Here is a 22,510-nt window from a genome sequence, read left to right on the forward strand (position 1 = left end):
TAAGCTACTTAATTTTATTTTAATAATTAAAAAGATGATAAATATGTACATTGCACAAAAAAATAAATGGACTACCTTGAATAACTTTTTATCTAATGATTAGTTCAAGAACATAGACTTAAGGGTTTGGGGGGTGACATCAGACACAAAAACGAACTGTCTCTGAATAAACTTTCTGAAAGATTTGAATTTCTGATACTTAAAATACAGGAGTGGCAGCAGCCTAGGAAATATGGTCTCAATAGTTTAGATCCCTTAAGTGTTAATTTTACTTTAGCGTATTTCGCCATATATTGAAAAAATTTTAAGTATATTGAAGAATTTTACTTATAATTAATTATTAACTTAATTTTGCCAAAAATAATTCCATGCAAAAATTAGTTTTAGTGACTACTTACTATTTTTTATTATTTTATTTAGTAGTAAAAAATATACAATGCATGGTATACAATTTTAACATTATTTTGAAGACTGTATTTTTGCCTGGAAAAATAAAAAGTTTGAGCAAAATCGGTCAAATAATTTCTAGAGAAATTAAATTTAAAAAATACATCTTTTACAAAATTTGATTTTTCAGAAACTATTTAAACGATTTCGCTAAAATTTTGCATTTAGAAATTTACAACTGCATTCTTTAAAAATGATCTAAAAACTTAAATACCTTACAATCCAATACTTTTTGGATTATTACTATTAAACAAAAGTAATATATGTATACTAAAAGTTTTATTTTGCATGGAACCTTCATGAAAAAAAAATTTATAATTATAAGTAAAAACTTTTTAATTTGCTTAAAAAGTTCTCAGACTGATGGTGAAATAGGCAAAAGGTAAAATTAACATTAAGGAGTTCAAACTGAGGAAGGATCTCTTGACCAGCCTATAGAGATTATATTTTCCAGAATACCGTTAGATCCTATATTCTGGGGATCTGAAATTCGAAACCATCAACAAAAAAAGTATGTTTATACAGAGAAAATACATTTATGTGTGTGACTTAAAATATCGTCTGCATTAATTAATCAGCATATTTTAGGTCACCCCCTTGAACCATTAGGATTGAGTCCCAAAAGGTGAAGATCCGATCATTAAATCAAAATCTATTCAGAGTGGTCCTTTTTACTTTGTGCACTATACATAAGGTATAAAAGATCAAAAGTCATTTGACAATTAGTGTTAAACTCACAAAGCAAAAGCACCAAAAAAAAAAAAAAAAATAGATCACGATTTTTTTGATTTTTATTAAGCCCAACCAAAATCTTTTTTCAATAAACAAACTAGAGGCTGAGCCTATCTCATCTCTATTTCCAATATATGAATTTTAACCAATAGAATATAATTATTAGAGTGATATGAAGTTTTGTTTTGCACTGACAAACACTTTTGATTCCAAGTGTTTCAATTGAACTATATACAGTGCCTTCTTTAGATTTCATACAGAAGGTAAGTAAATACAATATGAAATTTAATGACCAATATTATAATATGGGATTTATATATAGTACTATTATTTGATTTATTTTTCTGGTTTCTAATGTACAGTACACATAAGATTTAGATATTTCTATTTTGTGTGTATTAGTACACCTAAATTTCTATCTTAAATCTCAATCTCTACCTTTGAAATGCAAAAATTAATAAATAAAGTAAAATTAAATAATTTTTAAATATCATTTTTTTGTACAATTCTAAAAGAAAATAATAAAAAAAAAACACTATTTCAAGAGAACTGTAATGTTTCCTCAACTGGAACTGTTATTAAATCCTTCCCTACTCATACCCCACAAAGGCTTCTTCCCTTTGCTGACTGATGGAAAAATTCTTAGTTTCCAATGTCAAAATAGAGCAAAGCATGGAAAGAAGAGGACATGGAACAAGGCTTCTCATGAAGGACTTATTCAAGCTCACTTTTGAAGGTTGGAATCAGCTCAAGAAAACCAAAGCCAGATATAAATATGATTACTTGGAGCCTGGGATATATGTCAGATGAAGGTTTAAAAAGAAATTAGTATCAAATTTCTTCATCTATTCTTTTTGCATTGTAAATATTTTAATTTTTAAAGTTCAAATAAATATCAATGTGCAAATAAGTTTATATAATCATTTCTATGTCATTGTTCTAAGAACAACTTATGGAGTTATTCTAAAAACATTCTCAACAATTGTTATTCTAAAAACAATTTATGGAGTTATTAATGTACCCTTCCTATAAATGGAGAACCCTTGTAAGCAGACAATTTTTTCCCTTTGGACAATTTTGTCCCAAGAGTGTCCACTTAACCAAGGTTTCCTTATATATCATAAATTAACTATACTTTGAAAAATTGAACAATTGCCAGAAGACAAGTTCACTCCTGGACCAAACATAGGTACAAATATGCCTTCATAGAAGACATTTTAAATGAAATTCGTGTTATATAGAAAGGAATCCACAAAAAATTCTTAAGCTTAGCTCGAGGGCAACTCTAATTCATAATTTGTCTATCACTGAAAATATTTTAAACCAGTAATGTGAACAGCTTTGAACCAGTCATTACCGGGACTAGGATTTGCCAATGGTTTTCCTCTCATTGTCATTTTCTTATTTTTTGTCACTTTACGATATTTAATATTTTTGAGTTTACTAAAAAATTACTGCATGCCAAAAACTTTTTACAATATAAAGTAAAAGTGGTTATTTTTAATAAAAAAAAGAATTTAGAGGAATATAATTTTATATAAATTAATTTATACAAAATTAAGATTGAGACAAGGTACTGACTACTTAGTTTTTTTAGCTGGATTACTAAGGAATGATTTGCTTTTGTTTTGAGAAGTAATAATTTTTACCATTCAACAGAGATTATTTTCTGCAAGTGTCTGAAATTAAGAAATAATAAATTTCTTTAAATGTTTCATGCAATTTTTATAAATTAAAAGCAACTTTATTAAAGAAAAAGTGTTAATATTAAAAAAATTCCAAAATTTCAAATATTGCCTGGTATACAGTTTTTTTTTATAGGATAAAATCAAAAATTAAAATGAAATTAATTTTTAATAATAATGGAAAATGTAGAATAAAATAATTTTTGAAAAAAAGGATACTTATTATTTTTATTTTACAAAAAGTAAACATTTTCAAAGCGTGTAGTTAAAAAAAAAAAATTTAGAAAATAAAATTTGTAACAATTAGATAGAATAGGTATTATTTTCATTTTAAACCAACATACTAGTTTTGGCTCATAAAATTAATTAATAACTAAATTAATTAGTTTTGAAACTCACTAATTTCCATTTCACACATTTATTAAGTTTATCTTACTCTCATATTATCCAAGATGGTAAAAATTAATACTGAGGTAGATTTATAGCTTAGTTTATTTTCAATTAGTATGTCTTCTGTTTTAAATCACTAGAGAAATGGAAAAAATTAGAAATTTTCTCCCCTGCACAAAACTCCTCAGTGATCCAGTAGTTGAAAACAAGAATTTAATTTTTTTCCCATCAAATATTTAAAGATGAATTTTAAATTTTTATATCCTTGTCAGCCTACTGTTTCTGAATTTCTTATTCGCCTCTGTGGATAAATTTATCGTTAATAAACAAAATCAACATATTTTAATAGAGCACACCTTGAAGTTACAGTTTCCAGTACAAGGACAGAAATATGGTATGTCTGCTTTTCAAGAGAATAGTTAGTCAATTAGTAGATTAATTTTCTTGTTATGACAGGAATTCTGCAGAGTGATTATCTTGAAATATCTAATTTTATTTATCAAAAAACCATTAGAAATGTTAGAATTATTATATCAAATATTATAATTCTAACAGTTTATAGTGAAATAATTATGTTCTTACTCTCCCTTTAAAGTCATTAATTTTGAATGAAATAAGCAATAGGAAAATACATTTTGACATACAAATTAAATTACATATAATTTTGAAACTCATATTAACTTAACTCTTAAAGAAAACACAAAGGTTTTAAAGAATTTAAAATTAAAAGAAAGCATCTTCAATTAATAAAATTAAGAAATTTTGCACAGATTAAAATAAAATATATGAGTAGTACGCACTTGACTTTTACTGCCAGTCGAACATGATGAATATCTCCTTCAATTTTTAAAACGTCTTTAAACTGTAAAAGAAAAAATTATTTTAATTATTTAAAGGTTTCACAAATTTTGGGGGAATATTTCTTCCTTAATACTACTTCTTTTGCTAATTACATGAAAAAAACTTTCGAACACAAAGAAGACTACAGATTAAATCTTAAATAATTAATAAATGAATTAATTAAATAAAAAGTTTACTTTAATTTGAATATGATTCTAAAACAATCAGTTGGAAACAAAAGTTTCGAAAGAGTTCTATTTGTTATTATCGAAAAATGTACTTTACATTCTGGCACTGAAAAAATTTGCTATTTTTAACTCTGTCTTCTGCGTGAAAATTCAATCATTAGATCAAAAGTTATTAATGCATTAGCTTTGTGCATTCATTAGAAACCTGATAAAATACATTAAAAAAAATTGCTTATTTAAAAGAAATGCCAGATTCAGCTGCAATCATGACAAAGTCAAAATCTACGCTGTTAAAAATTTGGAGAACTTTACAGATTTGGTTATTAATCTCTGGAACTTAATGAACTGGTAAATTTTAATGAAATTCGTTTTGGATAAGTTGATATCACACAGTCAAACCCCGCTATTGTGAACACGGTTTATAGTGAACTCCCGGATATAGTGAACGAAATATTCGGCTCCGTGTCCTGCTATACCGTATAATGTTATTTTTTGTGGATATAGTGAACCAAAAAAGTGATTAAGTTGGATAAAATGAACTTTTTCTGTCTTCGACTAATTTTTTTCTTCATTTTTTGTAATAATTTTAAAATTTCTACTTCAAAATAAATACATATACCGATTTTTAAAGCCATCTGTAGAGGGGAAGGTAGCGGTAAGCATTTTTTTCTTGTTTGCTTCTTTTATCTTACTTTCCCATCCCTAAACAAATCAAGTAGATGTTTCCTACCCAGGCAGATGATGCACCTGTAAGGTGTCAGTGGAATCAATATGCATTTTCTGTCAGAGGGAAAGAGTAATTATTCATTATTGGTCAAAGGGTTGGACACTAATATGTATTGATAAGACCCTCATTTCAACTCCATTTTGCTCTCAGTTCAGTTAAAAAAAGCCTGCAAACAAGTGTCTCAAATTTAACTATGGCGAACAGTAAACGTAAAATGTTCTTCATTGATAATAAAATGGGCATAATCAGGAAAATTGAAAATGGATGTAATCAAGCTGATATTTGCAGGGAATATAAACTATCCAAATCTACACTTTGTAACATATGGAAAAATAGGCATTTAACAATTTCTGCTCATGAAAAAGAATTAAATGGCAGAAAAAAGTTGAGAAAAGCAGATCCCAAGGATGCTGAAGAAGCATTACTAAAGTGGTTCAGCATTCAAAGAAGCCGCAATCTTCCAGTATCTGGACAAATGTCGAGGTATTTGCTGAGCAATTTTATTAGACTGCTTTAATGTGCTCGAATGGCCAATTCCAAGATCTGAGTGGCCAATTCATCTGGCGAATATCTTCAATTTCGAGAAAATTGTGAGAGCAAACAGCTCTAAGTGAGTGTCTATTGTTGATCAAAGCAATCATAGAGCTTTTAGATTTTACTCATATGCTGCACACTAGCTAATTTGCCGCTCTAAAGAACATAGAAAGATTTATAATTACTTAGTATAATGCCTGCCAAGATTATCAAACTTCCTCTGCTATAGCAGTTGAATTTTTTTAGTTGGTAGGTAGATAGTGAGTGCCTGGTTTGTATAATTCATAATTATATAAGAAAAGAACCAGGAATTTGATGCCTTAAAGTTCAATGTTAACCTTTACAGAATGTAATCGGGTGGCAATTTCATTTTAATGGGACTTGGGCAGCCATCAAGCTTACCTAGTTTAAACTTTAAAAAGAGGGGATATTTGTTGAATCAAATTTCCAGCCAGATATCAACTTAATAGTGTATTAAAATCTGGTCTGTTATAATGGAGATAGGCTACCAAATATGAAAATTCTCTTATTTTTGAAAACACTAGTGTATTTATCTTAAAATTTAAAGAAATGATTAAAGCAATTAACCTTTTAAAATTGACTAAAATGTAAACAAATATCATTTATCTAGCTTGAAAAATTTAGTTAAAAAGAAATTATTCAATGCCTCAAATATTTTCAGCATTTTATATATGCCTCTATATTTTCAAGCAAACCTATGATCCTTTTTGCAACTTTAGTGTTCTTTCCTTTGCTTCAAAAACTAATGAAATGGTACAAAAAAATTACAAAAACAAATTATAATCTGAGCACTACATGAATTTAAAATGAATGTTTCAAAGACATCATGCAAAGAGAAGAACTTACCCCACAAGTAATTTCAGATTTCAATATAAGAATATATAAGGTTTCTAAATTAAATTTAATCTTCCTAATTGTTTAAGATTTTAGAATCTAACAAATAGAAAGCTAAAAATATAAACAAAGAATTCCAATTGAAAGAATAAACTCTAAATGGTGGTAAATTTATGGAAAGATATATTAAAGAGACAAGAATTTTTTTAATTAAAAGAAAAATTTTTTCTTAACAACAAAAGTAATAAAAAAATTTTAAGCATTTAAAAACATATTTATTAACAAATATTTTTTTTAATTGTGTTTTACCAAAAGATTATAGAGATGTTTATGTTAAAAGATAATGGTAAGAACATATTGCATTTATAATTAGATGAGGTTTATTTCTTAGTATGATTAGTTTTCAAATTAAATAGTTGTTTAGCAAAATAGCTGTAATGTTAATCAGGACTTTTTTTTATTCTTATTTATTATTAACTCAAATAAGAATTTAAAAATTCAGAAAGAAATAAGGTCAAGTATTTATTCTGCAACTTTGCAATAAATCTTTAGAATAATAGAAAAAGTGGGTTGGTAGATATATGAGCATTGATGAAACATATTATGTTAAAAAAATTTCATAGTACTTAGGTTCCTCCTTACGAAACTGTTGAATGTATTTAAAATTTGGTTACTTTTAATTTATCAAGAATTTCTGGATTTTTATCTTTAGTGTGATACAAGCAAGAATTTTCTTTTATATTTAATAAATGACAAGACTTTTGTACTAATAATAATGTGCTCTAAGATTCATCTTTCTCAAAATTTCGTTTTGATATTTTCCTCCTTTATTAATTTGTTCCTTGAATTTTTTTCTTATCTTACATACGATGATAAAGGTCACTATTCATTGCAATAATAGATTTGTTACAAAATGTTTTGTATTCGTTTAATTGCATCAAAATGAAAGGATATGATATTAGAAACAATTTCCTTTTAGCACTGACAATAAACAATATTTTAACAATATTTATATTATCAGAATTGTGTTTATTACTTTAAATTTAAATTATTTATCTGAAATTTGAGACAAGTACCAAAATTTTTATTCGCATTATGTTTAAAATATAACAGTAAAATAATGATCATAGCAAAAAAATTATTTGATTGACTTAATGTTTAAATTTTAACTGAAAAACATCTACATTATGGTAAACGAAAAAAATTACATCACTGTAGAAAAGAATCTTGTATAAAGTTTCATCTGAAAGGTCCTGTATAGTCTTTGTAAAAACAAGATTTGTAAATGCTTAATATAGCTTTTTCTATTGCTTATTCATCATTATCCGAAATTTAACTTTAACATCTCTTCAATTTTTGTATTTTCTTCTTTTAAAATGTCCCATTAAAATGTTTACATATTACACCTTTTATTGTAAACCTTTTTACAATGTAACAATGTAATGTGTGTCTTTTTTATTGTAAACCTTTTTTTCCATTCTAATTTCGGAATTAAAAAAAATTCGCCAATGACTGGCTTGATTCAACTAGAATTTTAAATTGACAAAATAAAAAAAATAAATAATAATAAAAATTCTGAAATCACAGAAGTTTAAAAGATAATTTACTCCAGAAATGATGTTTTTTCTTTAATTTTTTGAAAGAACACCATAATTTTTAAAGAACATGATTAAAACATTTTATATTTTAATAAAACATGACTGTGAGTGGAAATTCTTTTACAAATTCAGATATTCAGAACACCATGAAATGTGGGGGAGGGGAACGGATTACACATCAACAGTTAGAGGCCATAGGTTGTGCAACCCTAAGTCAGAACATCATATTCTAAATAAGTTACTGTCAGCACCTTCATTCTTTAAAAGAAAGAAATGCCAACAAATAATAGACTTGATTTGAAAAAACAGATTCTAAAGCAAAAATGTATAAAGGTTTGAAGATATACTAATATCCTACTAAAAGTAGAATGCTTTCTTCTACTCTTAAAATATTTTGTGAACTGAGAATCAATAACACGGATTTGCAAATTTAACAACTAAGACCAACACCTTGACATAAATTTAAATTTAAAATAAAACAGAAACTTTTTTGTGATGCATATTTTTTTAATAAAATGAGGAATGTTTTATTATTATTAAAAGTTTTGAGTTAGAGGTTCTAGAATGATGCCAGAGAACAATACCTAAACAAATCAAACCATAACCATAAACAGAAAATATGAAAGAATATTTAGAAGAAACAAAAAAAAACAAAAAAAAAAACTTTGATTGATGAACTTTTGACTTTTCGGAACTTATGACTTAAATATCTCTTAAAAAAATTAAAAGTTAAATCGAAAGAAAAACTTTCTGAAAATAAAACCCTGAAATGAAATACAAATATTCACTTATTGTTCTGAACAAATAATTCTTTTATTAATATAGTGATAATCAAATATTGTTCTCATTAAGCTTCAAGAACTACAAAAATACCGTTTGAAAAATAATTTTATCCATTAAGAAAAAAAGTTGAACAAATTCATAATAGCAACCATGTTATGTCATATCTACTTACAAAATATATGACTGTAGAAGAAGCAAAATATTTGCATACCAGTAAAACAGTATCCTTCTTTTCAATTAGTAATTTATGAACATGGGTGCAATGTAATATATTTATTATATTGGTACTTTTAGATTGTAAAAATAAATCAATGCTTTAAGCCTTTGGTGTGCTTTTAAATGTTTTATTCTAATTTAGCTAGTATCAATATGTTTTTCAAACATTCAATATCATTCTTTTAACAGAAATAGTCAAAAGAGTTTGTAATTACTTAAGACAAAAAAACTCTTTCATCTACTTTCCAATGCTCATGAACCACAAATAAGATTATATTTCAAAATCCTAAAACAATAATTCAACACTAATGGTTAAGAAAAGATAGTGAATCAAATGCAACTAACAATTTAAATTGTGGTAAAACCATGTTACTCACAATTCTGTTTATAAATTATGATATAAATTAATAGTTATTTTTTTTTAAAAAAAAGAAAGAAACAAAGTGTTTTTACCTCACTCTTTATTTTAAAAAAAATCAGAGCTTTTGCTTGGTATATTTTCATGTTTATCTTATAAGAATTGGTAAAAATAAATGTAAATTTAGTACTAAGGAAATGATACCAACTTCATTTTAAGTAAAAGAAATGGATATAAAATAACAGCAACAGAACTGAAACTCATTACTTAAACGACTGTATATAATACCTGTGGTAAATACTAAAAGCTGAATATGTTAGTTAAGCAAAATGGCAATACTGCTTTTTGTTAGCAAACATTTTCCTTAAGAAACTTGTTTTACTTTATTAATAAGTTTAAAGATGCAAACACTTCATTCTCATAAACATATGTATTATCATAAACTATTTATTTTATAGTTTCAAAACAACTATCTTCATTCAGAAACAATAAAAGACTTACAAAATATAAAGAAATTACAAACAACCTTCCTAAAATACAGAAGTTTGAATTATGTTTGTAAATAACATTTTTGGTAGGAAAAAAAAATTTAACTTTTTTTTACATAATTCCATTAACAATTAGAGAGAAGTCAATTTAACTAGTTACTTTCATAGATAAATTGTTTTACAAAACCTTAAATTAAGTGATTTTAAAATTGATTGGAGGATTTAAATATTATTACCCATTTAAAATAGAAATTCTGTTATTTGCAAATAACTCAAGAGCATCAATTTACATATTTTATTTTTAATTCCATAGCAATATGAGAAAAATTTAACGGCTTTTTGCCTTCCTGCGGAATAATTTAAGTGTAATACTGAAACCTTATATTTTAAATACATTGTATCAGATTAAACTTTTCCTAAAAACTCTCGATTGGTGTATTCTCCCTACAAGCCTGTTGATACAATTTCTTTAATCATTCTGCGGTATATCTCACCCTCTTAACCTTGAACAAAAGGCATTAAATATTTATTTAAAAAAATTAAACACACAACCACAAAAACAGCAATATTACAAAATGATAATTTATTTTTAAAAGAAATAAAAGAAACCAAAAACAAGAAAGAAACAAAAACCTCAAACACCAATCTAGGATTTTATTTGAAAGCCAGGCCTTAAGATATAAGCTAAGACTGAAAAAAATAGAAAGTGAAATGAAAGGGTTTATTTTAATTGCTAGCACCTGATCAGGCCTTAGATTATTCTGACATCAACAGTTTCTTCAAGTAAAAGTGGGACTGGCTCAACTCTTCCTTAATTATTCAGCTATAACATGCTTATTAATAAATAAAGAAGAACCCAAAATATTTACAGCAATTGTAACAATTAGAAAAGGAAAAATCTTAGTTTCAAAATAATAAGTATCCATCTAATTCAAGACTGAAAATTTTGACTGAAAAAATTAACATAGCAATGAAACCACAAACTAAAAGGATCAATTCATGAATAAAAATATGATTCACAAATTTTCTCATTTAAATGAATAATGATAAAATATGGTCATTATGCAAGCAATGCAATTTTAATCAATATTACTTTTTTGAATATAGAGCATCTTCTTCAGATATTTTCACAAACTCATTCTTAGGAGTTTCATATCTTTTTCTTCTGTTGCATCAGCTAAAACAAAATAAACGAATGTTTCAATTTCAGCAAAACTAAGGCCTAATTAAACTTTGACTGTATTATTAAGCAACTTATTTAAAACAAAAGGTCCTTAAAATTAGATTACTAGGATAATAAAATAACTAGTAAAAATTTAATTCACAGTAATTAAAGATAATAGCATTAACAATAACTACACTAGTCAGTGAAAGTAATTTGAAGAGCACATTTATGAAGGACATAAGAGGAAAACAGTAAATTTCAAACTAATTTACTTTCAATAAATATTTTAGTTAAGATATATAAGATATATTTATTTCCCGTTGTGATATAAAGCATTATCATAATTAATGGGTAATGAATAAAAATGTAAAGGTAACATAAGATGTAAAAGTAACTTTCTAATCTGGGAAATATTAACAAATGAAACAAGGTCTGATTTTTGAGGTCAAAAACACGTTAAGAAGCATTATAAACTGTCAAAAACCTGTGGCAAGTTCTTTTTTGTCATTGGGTAAATTTTATTAGATATTAAATCATGCACAATACTTTTATTATATACATGATGATTTACAATATATATCAGTTATAAAAAAATAGTCAAAATTATTAAAATAATTGTTTTTTCTAAAAACATGGTACTCTTAATACTTTAAAATCAACATTAATCAATAAGTGTACAGTGAAAATATTTGACATAGTTACATAGCTATTAGTAGCTGTTTCTTTTAAAAACAAAATCACAAAGACATTTTTTCAAAAATTTAAAATTATAGTACAAAAATAAAACTGTTACACTCAGGATCTTAATATTTATAGAATTTGAAATTAAAAAAAATAGTAAAGAAAGAGTTGAAGCAATATAATAACTGCAAAAAAATCCAAAAGCAAATTTTTTTTTTCTTTTTTTCTGCAGATACTTTTCTTGTTCATTGGAAAGGAAAGAAATACTCCAAATTTTTCTGCTCTCGTTTCGGAATAAAAAATAATAACAAAAGTTCTGCAATCAGAAGTTTAAAAGATCCCTCTAGAAAAGTTTTTTTCTTTCATTTTCTGAAAGAACACCATAATTTTTAAAGAACACGGATAAAAACATTTTATATTGTAATCAAATATGTGAGCGGGGATGTTGTTACAAATTCAGACATTCGGAACACCATGAAATTCGGGGAAGATGATAAATTCCATCTTAAAAATTAGATTTTTTGGTAACTTAAATCACACACAATAGCAACTTAATAGAAAGATAAGAAATTAAAAAACATTTTCCACTGACATTGGTCGTGAACAAGGCGATGATGATTGTTAAGAATCGAAAATTTTGTGATCGATAGCATGATGAGGAAATTTGGACAGCATTGCGCATGCATTCACCTCCTAGACAATCTGGAACCCTTCAATTTTAAGCTGGGTAGGCTTCAAGGTGCCAACAGAGATATGCATCAAAATTATTAAATAGAAACTGTAATACTTAGTATTTTCCTTCCTAAATGATTAAAACAGGGTTGCCACAGAAAAAAATGAACAAAATAGTTGCTTTTAGTAGCCTAAAACATGAAAATAGTTGCCTAAATAAGAACAAAAATTCAGCAAAAATAAGACTAAAATTTTATTAAATGACTTAATTGTCATATACCATGATACATTTAGTCAAGTTGGTGGCAAATACGATAATTTTTATGTCAACGTTAGTGTTCTAGCACTAAATTTTTATATAAAAAAATTTGCATATTTGCAGAAAATTAAATACTTTTATTTACTAGAATTCATTCAAAAAAAACTTTTTCATTACACACACTTTTTCTAAGAAATTTCATATATATATATATATATATATATATATATATATATATATATATATATATATATATATATATATATATATATATATATATATATATATATATATATATATATATATATATATATATTGTGAAAAGTAATTACTCAAATTCAAAATTCATGCACTGTATTAAAAATTGGGATCTTTCAAATCATGCAGAATTTCTCAGCAATAACCGTTCAAAAGGCAATCGAGAAATGAAATAGACTTAGAATCTATGCAAATTGAACGCATTAAAAAGTGATGACTCCAATTTACAATTGAAAACTTTTTATTTTTTAATTATTTATTTAATTTGTTTTAATTTTATTATTTTTATTTTACCTTTCCTAAGAAAAGAAACTCAGTGTCTTCAGAAGATTTTGCGGGCTGCAGGTTTTCAACCCAATTATGCTAAAAACATTGCTAGGAGTACAGAAAAGTCTTCTCATAGTCTCCTTTTCCTGAAAATAGTTGCTTTTTTTAGTCTTTTCAGACAAAAAAAAATTTTTTTTATTCAATTTCTGAATTTTTCTATAAATTACATATAGATTGTTTAAATCAATTATTATATGGTAAAAACCATTTTAATTTTTAACATGTTTTAATTACTAAGAGCTTGTTAAAACTATCAAATAATACAATCACTTGCAAACATAAATTTTTTTTTTTTTTTTTGCTTTCATTGCAATAGAAGAAAATTTATTTATCTGTACTAATCCAATACTTTCAAAATTATATATTTTTGTGGAAAAAAAGTATTTCTGCCTTAATATTTATGTACCTTTATTAACAATGACTATTTCCAAAATAATTAACACTTTAGAGGACTAAACTCTAGTCAATAAGTTATAAGATTTTTCCACATGCCTACTCAAAAAGCTCCGTGAAACATTTCATGAAAAGATGATTTGTTTGTAAAATATTATAGATTTATTTATACTTTTGATTGGTATTAAAAAATATGCTCCAGTCTCTTCAGCAGTTGAACTTTTTATTCAACTTTCTTGAAATGTTAAAATACACAATATACTTACGGAATTATTCATGAGTGCTTTCACTCGCCCTATTAGTGAGGTGTGAATAAGACTTTCTGCTGTATTGTAATCCATACTGAGTAAGAAGTTCAATAATCCAGACAATCCATTTTGTTCTAAAAACCTCATCACAAAGCTGCAAATAAAGTTATCTTTAAAACTAAATGATAATTTAGAAAAAAATTAGTTTTTCTAAGCAATTTAATAAACATAAATCATTATCAGATTATATTAGCATTATTATCAGATTGTATTACCATTATTATGAGATTATTACCATTATTATATATATATATATATATATATATATATATATATATATATATATATATATATATATATATATATATATATATATATATATATATTGTGAAAAGTAATTACTCAAATTCAAAATTCATGCACTGTATTAAAAATTGGGATCTTTCAAATCATGCAGAATTTCTCAGCAATAACCGTTCAAAAGGCAATCGAGAAATGAAATAGACTTAGAATCTATGCAAATTGAACGCATTAAAAAGTGATGACTCCAATTTACAATTGAAAACTTTTTATTTTTTAATTATTTATTTAATTTGTTTTAATTTTATTATTTTTATTTTACCTTTCCTAAGAAAAGAAACTCAGTGTCTTCAGAAGATTTTGCGGGCTGCAGGTTTTCAACCCAATTATGCTAAAAACATTGCTAGGAGTACAGAAAAGTCTTCTCATAGTCTCCTTTTCCTGAAAATAGTTGCTTTTTTTAGTCTTTTCAGACAAAAAAAAATTTTTTTTATTCAATTTCTGAATTTTTCTATAAATTACATATAGATTGTTTAAATCAATTATTATATGGTAAAAACCATTTTAATTTTTAACATGTTTTAATTACTAAGAGCTTGTTAAAACTATCAAATAATACAATCACTTGCAAACATAAATTTTTTTTTTTTTTTTTGCTTTCATTGCAATAGAAGAAAATTTATTTATCTGTACTAATCCAATACTTTCAAAATTATATATTTTTTGTGGAAAAAAAGTATTTCTGCCTTAATATTTATGTACCTTTATTAACAATGACTATTTCCAAAATAATTAACACTTTAGAGGACTAAACTCTAGTCAATAAGTTATAAGATTTTTCCACATGCCTACTCAAAAAGCTCCGTGAAACATTTCATGAAAAGATGATTTGTTTGTAAAATATTATAGATTTATTTATACTTTTGATTGGTATTAAAAAATATGCTCCAGTCTCTTCAGCAGTTGAACTTTTTATTCAACTTTCTTGAAATGTTAAAATACACAATATACTTACGGAATTATTCATGAGTGCTTTCACTCGCCCTATTAGTGAGGTGTGAATAAGACTTTCTGCTGTATTGTAATCCATACTGAGTAAGAAGTTCAATAATCCAGACAATCCATTTTGTTCTAAAAACCTCATCACAAAGCTGCAAATAAAGTTATCTTTAAAACTAAATGATAATTTAGAAAAAAATTAGTTTTTCTAAGCAATTTAATAAACATAAATCATTATCAGATTATATTAGCATTATTATCAGATTGTATTACCATTATTATGAGATTATAAAAGAATATTACAATAGTGAATATTGAAAGAAAAAAGTTAAATTAATGAAAGTTTGAACAATTAAAAGGTAGTTGAAAACAGTATTATCTAATGATCCTTCATAATTCATATTTTTGGAATTCTTGATAAATGCTATAAAAAAATCTGATGAATAACAGTTGATGAAGGCAGGATAAAAAAAAAATACAAGTAGTTTCATTGTTTGATGAAATTTGAAAAATTCTTTTTCAAATTCCATTCTTCTTATAAATTCTCTGTTAACTCAACAAGTTACGTCTTTAATCTTGCATTCTTTGTTAATAATTTGTCAGGTTTTGATTACAATCTTCCTTTCTCCGAACTAAATACTATTACTTTCCAACCACAAAAGCCTAACCCATCTCAACCTCTATTTTTCAATTAATTTCTTATAAGAATTCTATATGTACAAATTTATTAAGGATGGTGGTTGCAAAACAACTTGCTTCATATTATATACATGGACTTTGCCTTACTTACCTTAATTTATCTCAAGTAATCATAATTTTCAGAATTCACACACATTCTGGCTAATCAAGCTTTTACTATGTATTTATTGTATTCACAAAAAACATTTTCATTTGGGAACAAATTATAAATCATAAGAATAAAAAATGTAATGAAATGAATTTAAATCCACGTTGGAGCAATTTAAGAATGTGCTACAACCCATAAATTTTCAAAATTAGAACAAAATTACTAAAGAGGTCTAACACCCTTTTGGGATTTATTGAAGATGCTCTAGTTAATCATTAAAATACTTATTATATTTTACTAATGGTATTATATTGGTCTTTTAGAAACAATTCTGTCAATTGTGGATCCCCACGATTCGCAAATTGTTTCTGAAATGGGAATAGAAAATATAAAAATTCATAATCTTTATGAAATTTGAAATCTTTGAATTTAATTCTTCTACGGCTTGCTTTAGAAGCTCTCTTAATAAAAATGGTCACAGAAGTATTCAAGATACAAATTGTTCTGCAGGACTTCATTTGTTCTGCGCTGTACGTCACAGTTTTAGGCACTTTCTGCTTCTGGGCCATTACATATCACTACAATACTTGTGCAAAAAGGATTTTAACTTTTACCTACAGTTGCATCCTTAATGCAGTTTTTAAGTTGTCTAAAAGTTTTGCACGGGATATTATTTCATCCTCTTCACATGGAAACAATAACTGAAACATACCATAGTAAAATTTTTATTCTGTTAACTGAAGCATAGAAATAAATACTTAAAAAATTAACTATAATGTAAATTTTGTGAATAAAATAAAAACATTTGTTTCAAAACTTACTTCAAAAAGTGTAGGGTGATTCCAATAGAGATGTGTCAAGCATTTTTAAAAATACTTTCTTAAACATGAATTTCAAGTGTAACTAAATCGATGATATGGTTGGTAATGTTTCTGATACAAGTACCAGAAGTTATCTAATTTAAAATTTTACATAAAAAAAAAACATGCTTTTTTTTTAAATTCTTTTTTTAAATAAAACCTGCAATAGGAGAAATACCAAATGAAATAGAGGTAAATGGAATGTACTTAATTCATGTAAACTAAGAAATATGAAAAAACAGTTAATGGAAGATAAACAAGATCAATTTCATTGCCTTGTTTATCTTCTGTTATTGTATAGTAAGGTACTTGTAAATAAACTTTTAAATGTTCAATTTTTGCATTGAAATTTCACTTTTCGAATTTAACATAACTAGGAATAGTTCATGTTTAATAAGCTTTGTATTTCCTAAATAGGGTTGATGTTTGTTGTAAGTACATAACAGATTTTATTATAAACTGTTCAGCATGAAGACAGACTTTATACTTATAGTTTTCAATCAAATCACTAAAATCCAGACAAGTATTTTAACATTTACATACCCTGACGGAATGAGTAGTTCATGTTATGAAGAATAAAAATCATAAACTAAATTTAATATTCACTTTTACATAAACTAATAGCATATAAGGTTTGAGTGATGGGCATCATTCTCAAAAACTTTAGTCATGATTAAATTTATTTGGAGTGATTATTCTATAGCAATTAAAAAAATAATTCAATGTACTAGCAGTAAACTCCTTATTCTTTCTTACAAATAGATCTGTAAGCTACAAATCAAAGAAATTATCTTTCATATGCCTTAAGTACAAATATTACAACAGGTGTCATATTTAAAAAAGTTGAAAAGTCAAACTGTCAAAAGTTAAATTCAAAATAATGGGTAATGCTTAACTAGTCAGAAAATTCTATTTCGTTGCTTGCCTATCCTGCTTGAACAATTCATCACAAAATGCTATAACACTGACAATGATCGTCTCAGTGCTTTGAATTATTATGCCAAATTTCATCGTATTTGGCACACAGACTTAGTCCAAAGATATTCATTTATGTAAATATAATAACAAATTTAAAATAACTTTTATGTATGGAAAAATTAGTACTTACATCTTATTTACTCCTTTAATCACAAAACTAAGGAACTAGTAAAGCTATGAGCCTTTATTACTTAGAATTTGAAGAAAAAAATTATAGAAAGAGTCTATCAAAATAAGTGAGCAGGAAAATATTTAGAGGAAAGCTGTTAATTGTTTCAGAAGATATAGTTTAAAGCAAAATGTCAATATTTTAATTTCAAAGTGAGCTTTTGCAGCTATCTTAAATTTACAGAGTGGTGCAAAACTTAAAACTTTGCTCTCTAGACGGGGAGGTGTTGTTCTAATTTGTACAGGTCAATAGAACTAAAAGTTTAAAACTTAATGCGATTTAATGAGAAAAAAAATACAAATTTAGACTAATAAATATTTAAGCATCTGACACTGCTGTCTGGGCAAGCGAGGTAATGTTTCATAAGTTTCATTTTCATTTAATTTTCAGTTTTATATAAAATATTGATAATTAACATTGTTATGAGTTTTTAATTAAATTTACAGCATTAAGTTTTAATTAAATATTTCTTTAAATTAAACTCTTTGGTGAGTTGTAATAAAAATACAGTGCAATGGACAATATTAAAAATTTAATTAGTTTTTTAAGATAAGTTTTTCTTCAATGTTTGTTTATAGAATTATGGAAGTCTAACGCCTTTTTTAGGGATGCACTTTTTAGGCGGTGTCATGTGATCCGTATATATTTATATCTCATGTTAGTATGTATTTATATCAGTATGTAGGATTTATGCAGTGTTTTCCTTAAACGACTTTAGAAGCCCTGTCTACCCTTTGATCTCTATAAATGCACCCTCTTTACTTGTTCTGTAAAAATAGCCACCATCCCTTAAAAGCACTGCCTATTTATTCATATTCCATTTTAAAGAAAAATAAGTGACAATTACACAATGGTAAAATTTGTATAAGTATCTCTTTTTCCGAATAGGGAATATTAATGATTTTTTTAACGCGATTTTAAAGTTATTTTTTAATTAAATACTTTATTTTTAAAAAATGCACCATTAAATGCTTATTTTCTAATAATTTTCTGTTCGAGTTATAGAAAAAAGCTTTCAAGCTGTTTTTTAAGAAACAGTTTTTTTTTTTTTTGTTTTACAACTAAATATAGATCGGAGTTAGATTGCATAGTATTCATATGCAGAGAAATTTTTGTATGATAAATTTTCTAAAATAAATTACTTAAAATCTGAAAAATATTTTACATTTTAAAAATATATTTCTAAGATGAGAAACCAAAAATATTGGGAATTATGAATCAAACTGTGAACTACAGGATGACTAAACCATAGCCACTTTCAAATAAAAACTAAAATACAATGATTTCAATAATTTATGAAGGAATTTTTCTTCTTAGTTAAGAACTAATGAACTTCTGACCATCTAAGTAAAACTTAATTGTACCTTAAATATAAATAATTTTTTAACACCCAAAAGATCATAGAATTTTCATTAAAATTCAGAAAATTTATGAATTTTAAGTATTTACCTGGGTAAATATCCAGAGTATTATATAATATATTTTAACTCTTTTTGCCTTGTTTTTCTTGTTATTTTATCCGTTTTGTTCTTTTAAATTGGCCTGCCATTGGAAATAAAAAATATAATATAATATCTAAATGTAGGAAAATACAACTTATACGTAACTAATTTTGAATAGAAATTTTACAGTACACAGATCAAGCCTGAAATTACTTAATCATTTAAGCTAGTTGATAAATATTCATTTTATGCACATTAAATATTTATGTTACAATACAAATTTGAAAGCATTAGTTTACAATACAAATGGTGAAATACAAATTTTACAGCATCGTATCTGCTGTAGCATATTTAACAGATATGGGATAATAATATTCTATTAAATTAAGCTAGTTGATAAATATGCATTTTACAGTGCTGACAGCACATGTTAAAAATTCATATTGTAGGCACATGATCAATTGACATGATTTATCAATTGATAAACTTAAAGTTTGGTTTCAGTAGTTATTATAAATTTTGAAACACACAAGAAAGAGAATTATTGGCTTAGGTTATTTTTTAATTACCATTAGATCAGCTGATAGCTTCTTAGATTTTTAACTACCAATGTCCATCAATTCTTTTATGTTTGCAATCTTCAGCTTCTAAAAAAATTTCGAGGATGTTCTAGATAAGAAAGAAAATTTTTTTTTAATTAAGTGCAGGAATAAGCATAGTTATCAACATGAAAAGAAAAACAATATGATGATTTTACAAAAATGTAAATTTCACACCAACTTTCAAACCATATAGATATTTTTTCATGAGCTTCAAACTTTGATAATTAAGTTCACTTTAAAACCAATTTATTGAATGTACCAATTTAACTAGGGAATAATTTTTTTTAATTTAAACTAATTATCTCAAAGAAAAAATTTTTTAGAGAATAAAATTAAAAACTTTGTATAATTTGGGTGTCTTAAAAGTCAAGCAAATATTTGTAAATAAAGCTCTTTTTTATGATGGATGCCCTTTTTTTAGGGGCTCTATACAGTATCTAATGCCCTGCCCTTTTGAAGGTCTAGAATGAGCATCACAGATTTTATATCTTAATACAAAAGTTACAAAACAATGAAATAAAGATAATATTCCAATTAAAAACAGCAATTGGAATTCTGAGAAGTAATGTTTAAACATTAGAATATTTCAGATAAACAAAGCTAAGTATTACACAATACACACAAATTTATCAAAAAAATAAATAAACTGGTTTCTTGAATGTTAAGCACTGTTTTAAACTAGCAAATGAATTATTTCAGTTTTGTTAAGTCTTATTAATGAGTAAATTTCTTAATTACTTCGTTACAGAACTATATAAGATATATTTACTACACCAAATAGGTTTACGCCATTTACAATATCCTACACAATTCAATAATTTTTCTCCAAATAAAACTTCAAAATAAAAGAGAGCTTTTATAATAAATTTTAAACTAAAACTAGCTCAATAATAACAAGTGAACTATTGACCTAAATAAAGCAAAAATTGAAATACTATTTTTGCAGATAATATCGGTTCTGGACGTAATATTTATATAAAAATTACTATAACAAAATACTATAACATGCAACCTATCACTAGTCAACATGCAGAGCAAGTATTAAAAAAGGTTGTGCACCCCGAAATGAGTAGTTTCAAATAACTATTTTTATTTTAGTCGAATTTTTTTAATTTAAAAATTCTCTTTTCGTAATAATATCAACAATTCAAATGCATGGAGTTTAGAGTATCTAAGATCCATGTTCAAATGCTAATAAATAAAAAAAAATTGTTTACATTAAGCCAGTTTCGAAGGATTGTGTGAAAATATTTTTACGCTTATAGCTTACTAGGTAAGCATCTTTAAAAAAAGAGCAGAAATTAGTTGTTGTTGTTGTTGTTGTTCATTTACGTCGCACTAGAGCTGCACAATGGGCTATTGGCGACGGTCTGGGAAACATCCCTGAGGATGATCCGAAGACATTCCATCACAACTTTGATCCTCTGCGGAGGGGATGGCTCCCCCGCTTCGGTAGCCCAACGACCTGCGCGCGAAGTCGAGCACTTTACGGTAGAACAGTTTAACGAGGACCAATACCGCACACCCTCGGCCCCTACGCAGGCTGATCCAAGGGGTCACCCACCCGCACACTGACCGCAGCCAGTGATGCTTGACTTCGGTGATCTGCTGGGAACCGTGTCTTAACGATCAGTCCACAGCGGGACCATCTTTCTTTGCTAAAGAACGCATAATGGAATAATAATAAAAAAAAAATAAAATAAAATAAAATGGCAGGGGGGGGTTCGAATTTCGAAGTCGTCTAACTCCCTTTAATATCAAGTAATAATTTCCGCACTCGGCCCCTAAGTAGGGGCTTATGGTCCAAACATGTTTGCCGAAGAAAATTTTTGTAGATGAATTAGAAGGTGCAGGGGGGCCATCAAAGGTCTATTGCAAAGCTGACCGTGAGAGGACTTTTAAAGCAAAATTGTGGCAGCCGTTTCGGGTTAGAGTGGTATGGTGGTCAAGATACCGGACTAGTAGCTGACGGCAGGGATGAGGGGGCCCAGGTTCGAATCCCAACTACAGCAACTTTTCATGAATATTTCTTTTTTTTTCTTCCACTAATTTTGCTTTACATTATCTTTTAAATGAGATTTTCTATATTTTAGAGGGTCTTAAATATAGAATTTTTTTTTTTTTAAATTGGTAAAATATCGAATAATGGGTAAAAACTGGAAAAATCCCGGAAAATTAATTTATTTCCATTGTTTTAAATTATTTTAACAATATATTCGACAGTTTATCATGCATAAGATCTCCGACAAGTAGAATCGCGCATCTTTCTTTGTTGAAGAACGCATAAAGGAATAATAATGAAAAAAAAAAAAAAATGACGGGGTGGGGTTCGAATTTCGATGTCGTCTAACTCCCATTAATATCAAGTTATAATTTTCAAACTCGGACTCTACGTAGGGGTCAATAGTCCTAACATGTAAGCTGAAGGAAATTTTTATCGGTGAATTAGGGGGTGCAGAGGGGCCCTCAAAGATCTATTGCATAGCTGACCGTGAGAGGACTTTTGAAGCGAAATTGTGGCAGGCTTCT

At 26.6% G+C, this 22,510-nt stretch overlaps 1 protein-coding gene across 17 annotated transcripts in view; it reads right to left on the reverse strand.

The window, feature by feature from the left end:
- Positions 1-21,527, reverse strand: part of LOC147808298 (disheveled-associated activator of morphogenesis 2-like) — a 71,276-nt gene extending 49,749 nt beyond the window's left edge. For 3 of the 17 annotated variants that reach the window (XM_087166485.1, XM_087166484.1, XM_087166486.1), the window contains exons 1-3: positions 13,863-14,097; positions 10,935-11,018; positions 4,055-4,116 (exon numbers count right to left, since the gene is read on the reverse strand). Coding sequence is in view for 2 of the 17 variants with exons in the window: in XM_087166483.1 (XP_087022609.1) it covers positions 14,472-14,585; positions 15,160-15,295; positions 16,549-16,631; positions 19,949-19,951 (336 nt within the window). In the remaining 15 variants the exon portion in view is untranslated. The other 14 variants (XR_015434825.1, XR_015434826.1, XM_087166483.1 and 11 more) reach the window with 13 other exon arrangements.
- Positions 21,528-22,510: the final 983 nt, after the last annotated feature.

Source organism: Parasteatoda tepidariorum, chromosome 6, assembly GCF_982258835.1.
Source record: "Parasteatoda tepidariorum strain Cologne lab strain chromosome 6, Ptep-v5.0, whole genome shotgun sequence".
Taxonomy (NCBI): Eukaryota; Metazoa; Arthropoda; class Arachnida; order Araneae; family Theridiidae; genus Parasteatoda; species Parasteatoda tepidariorum.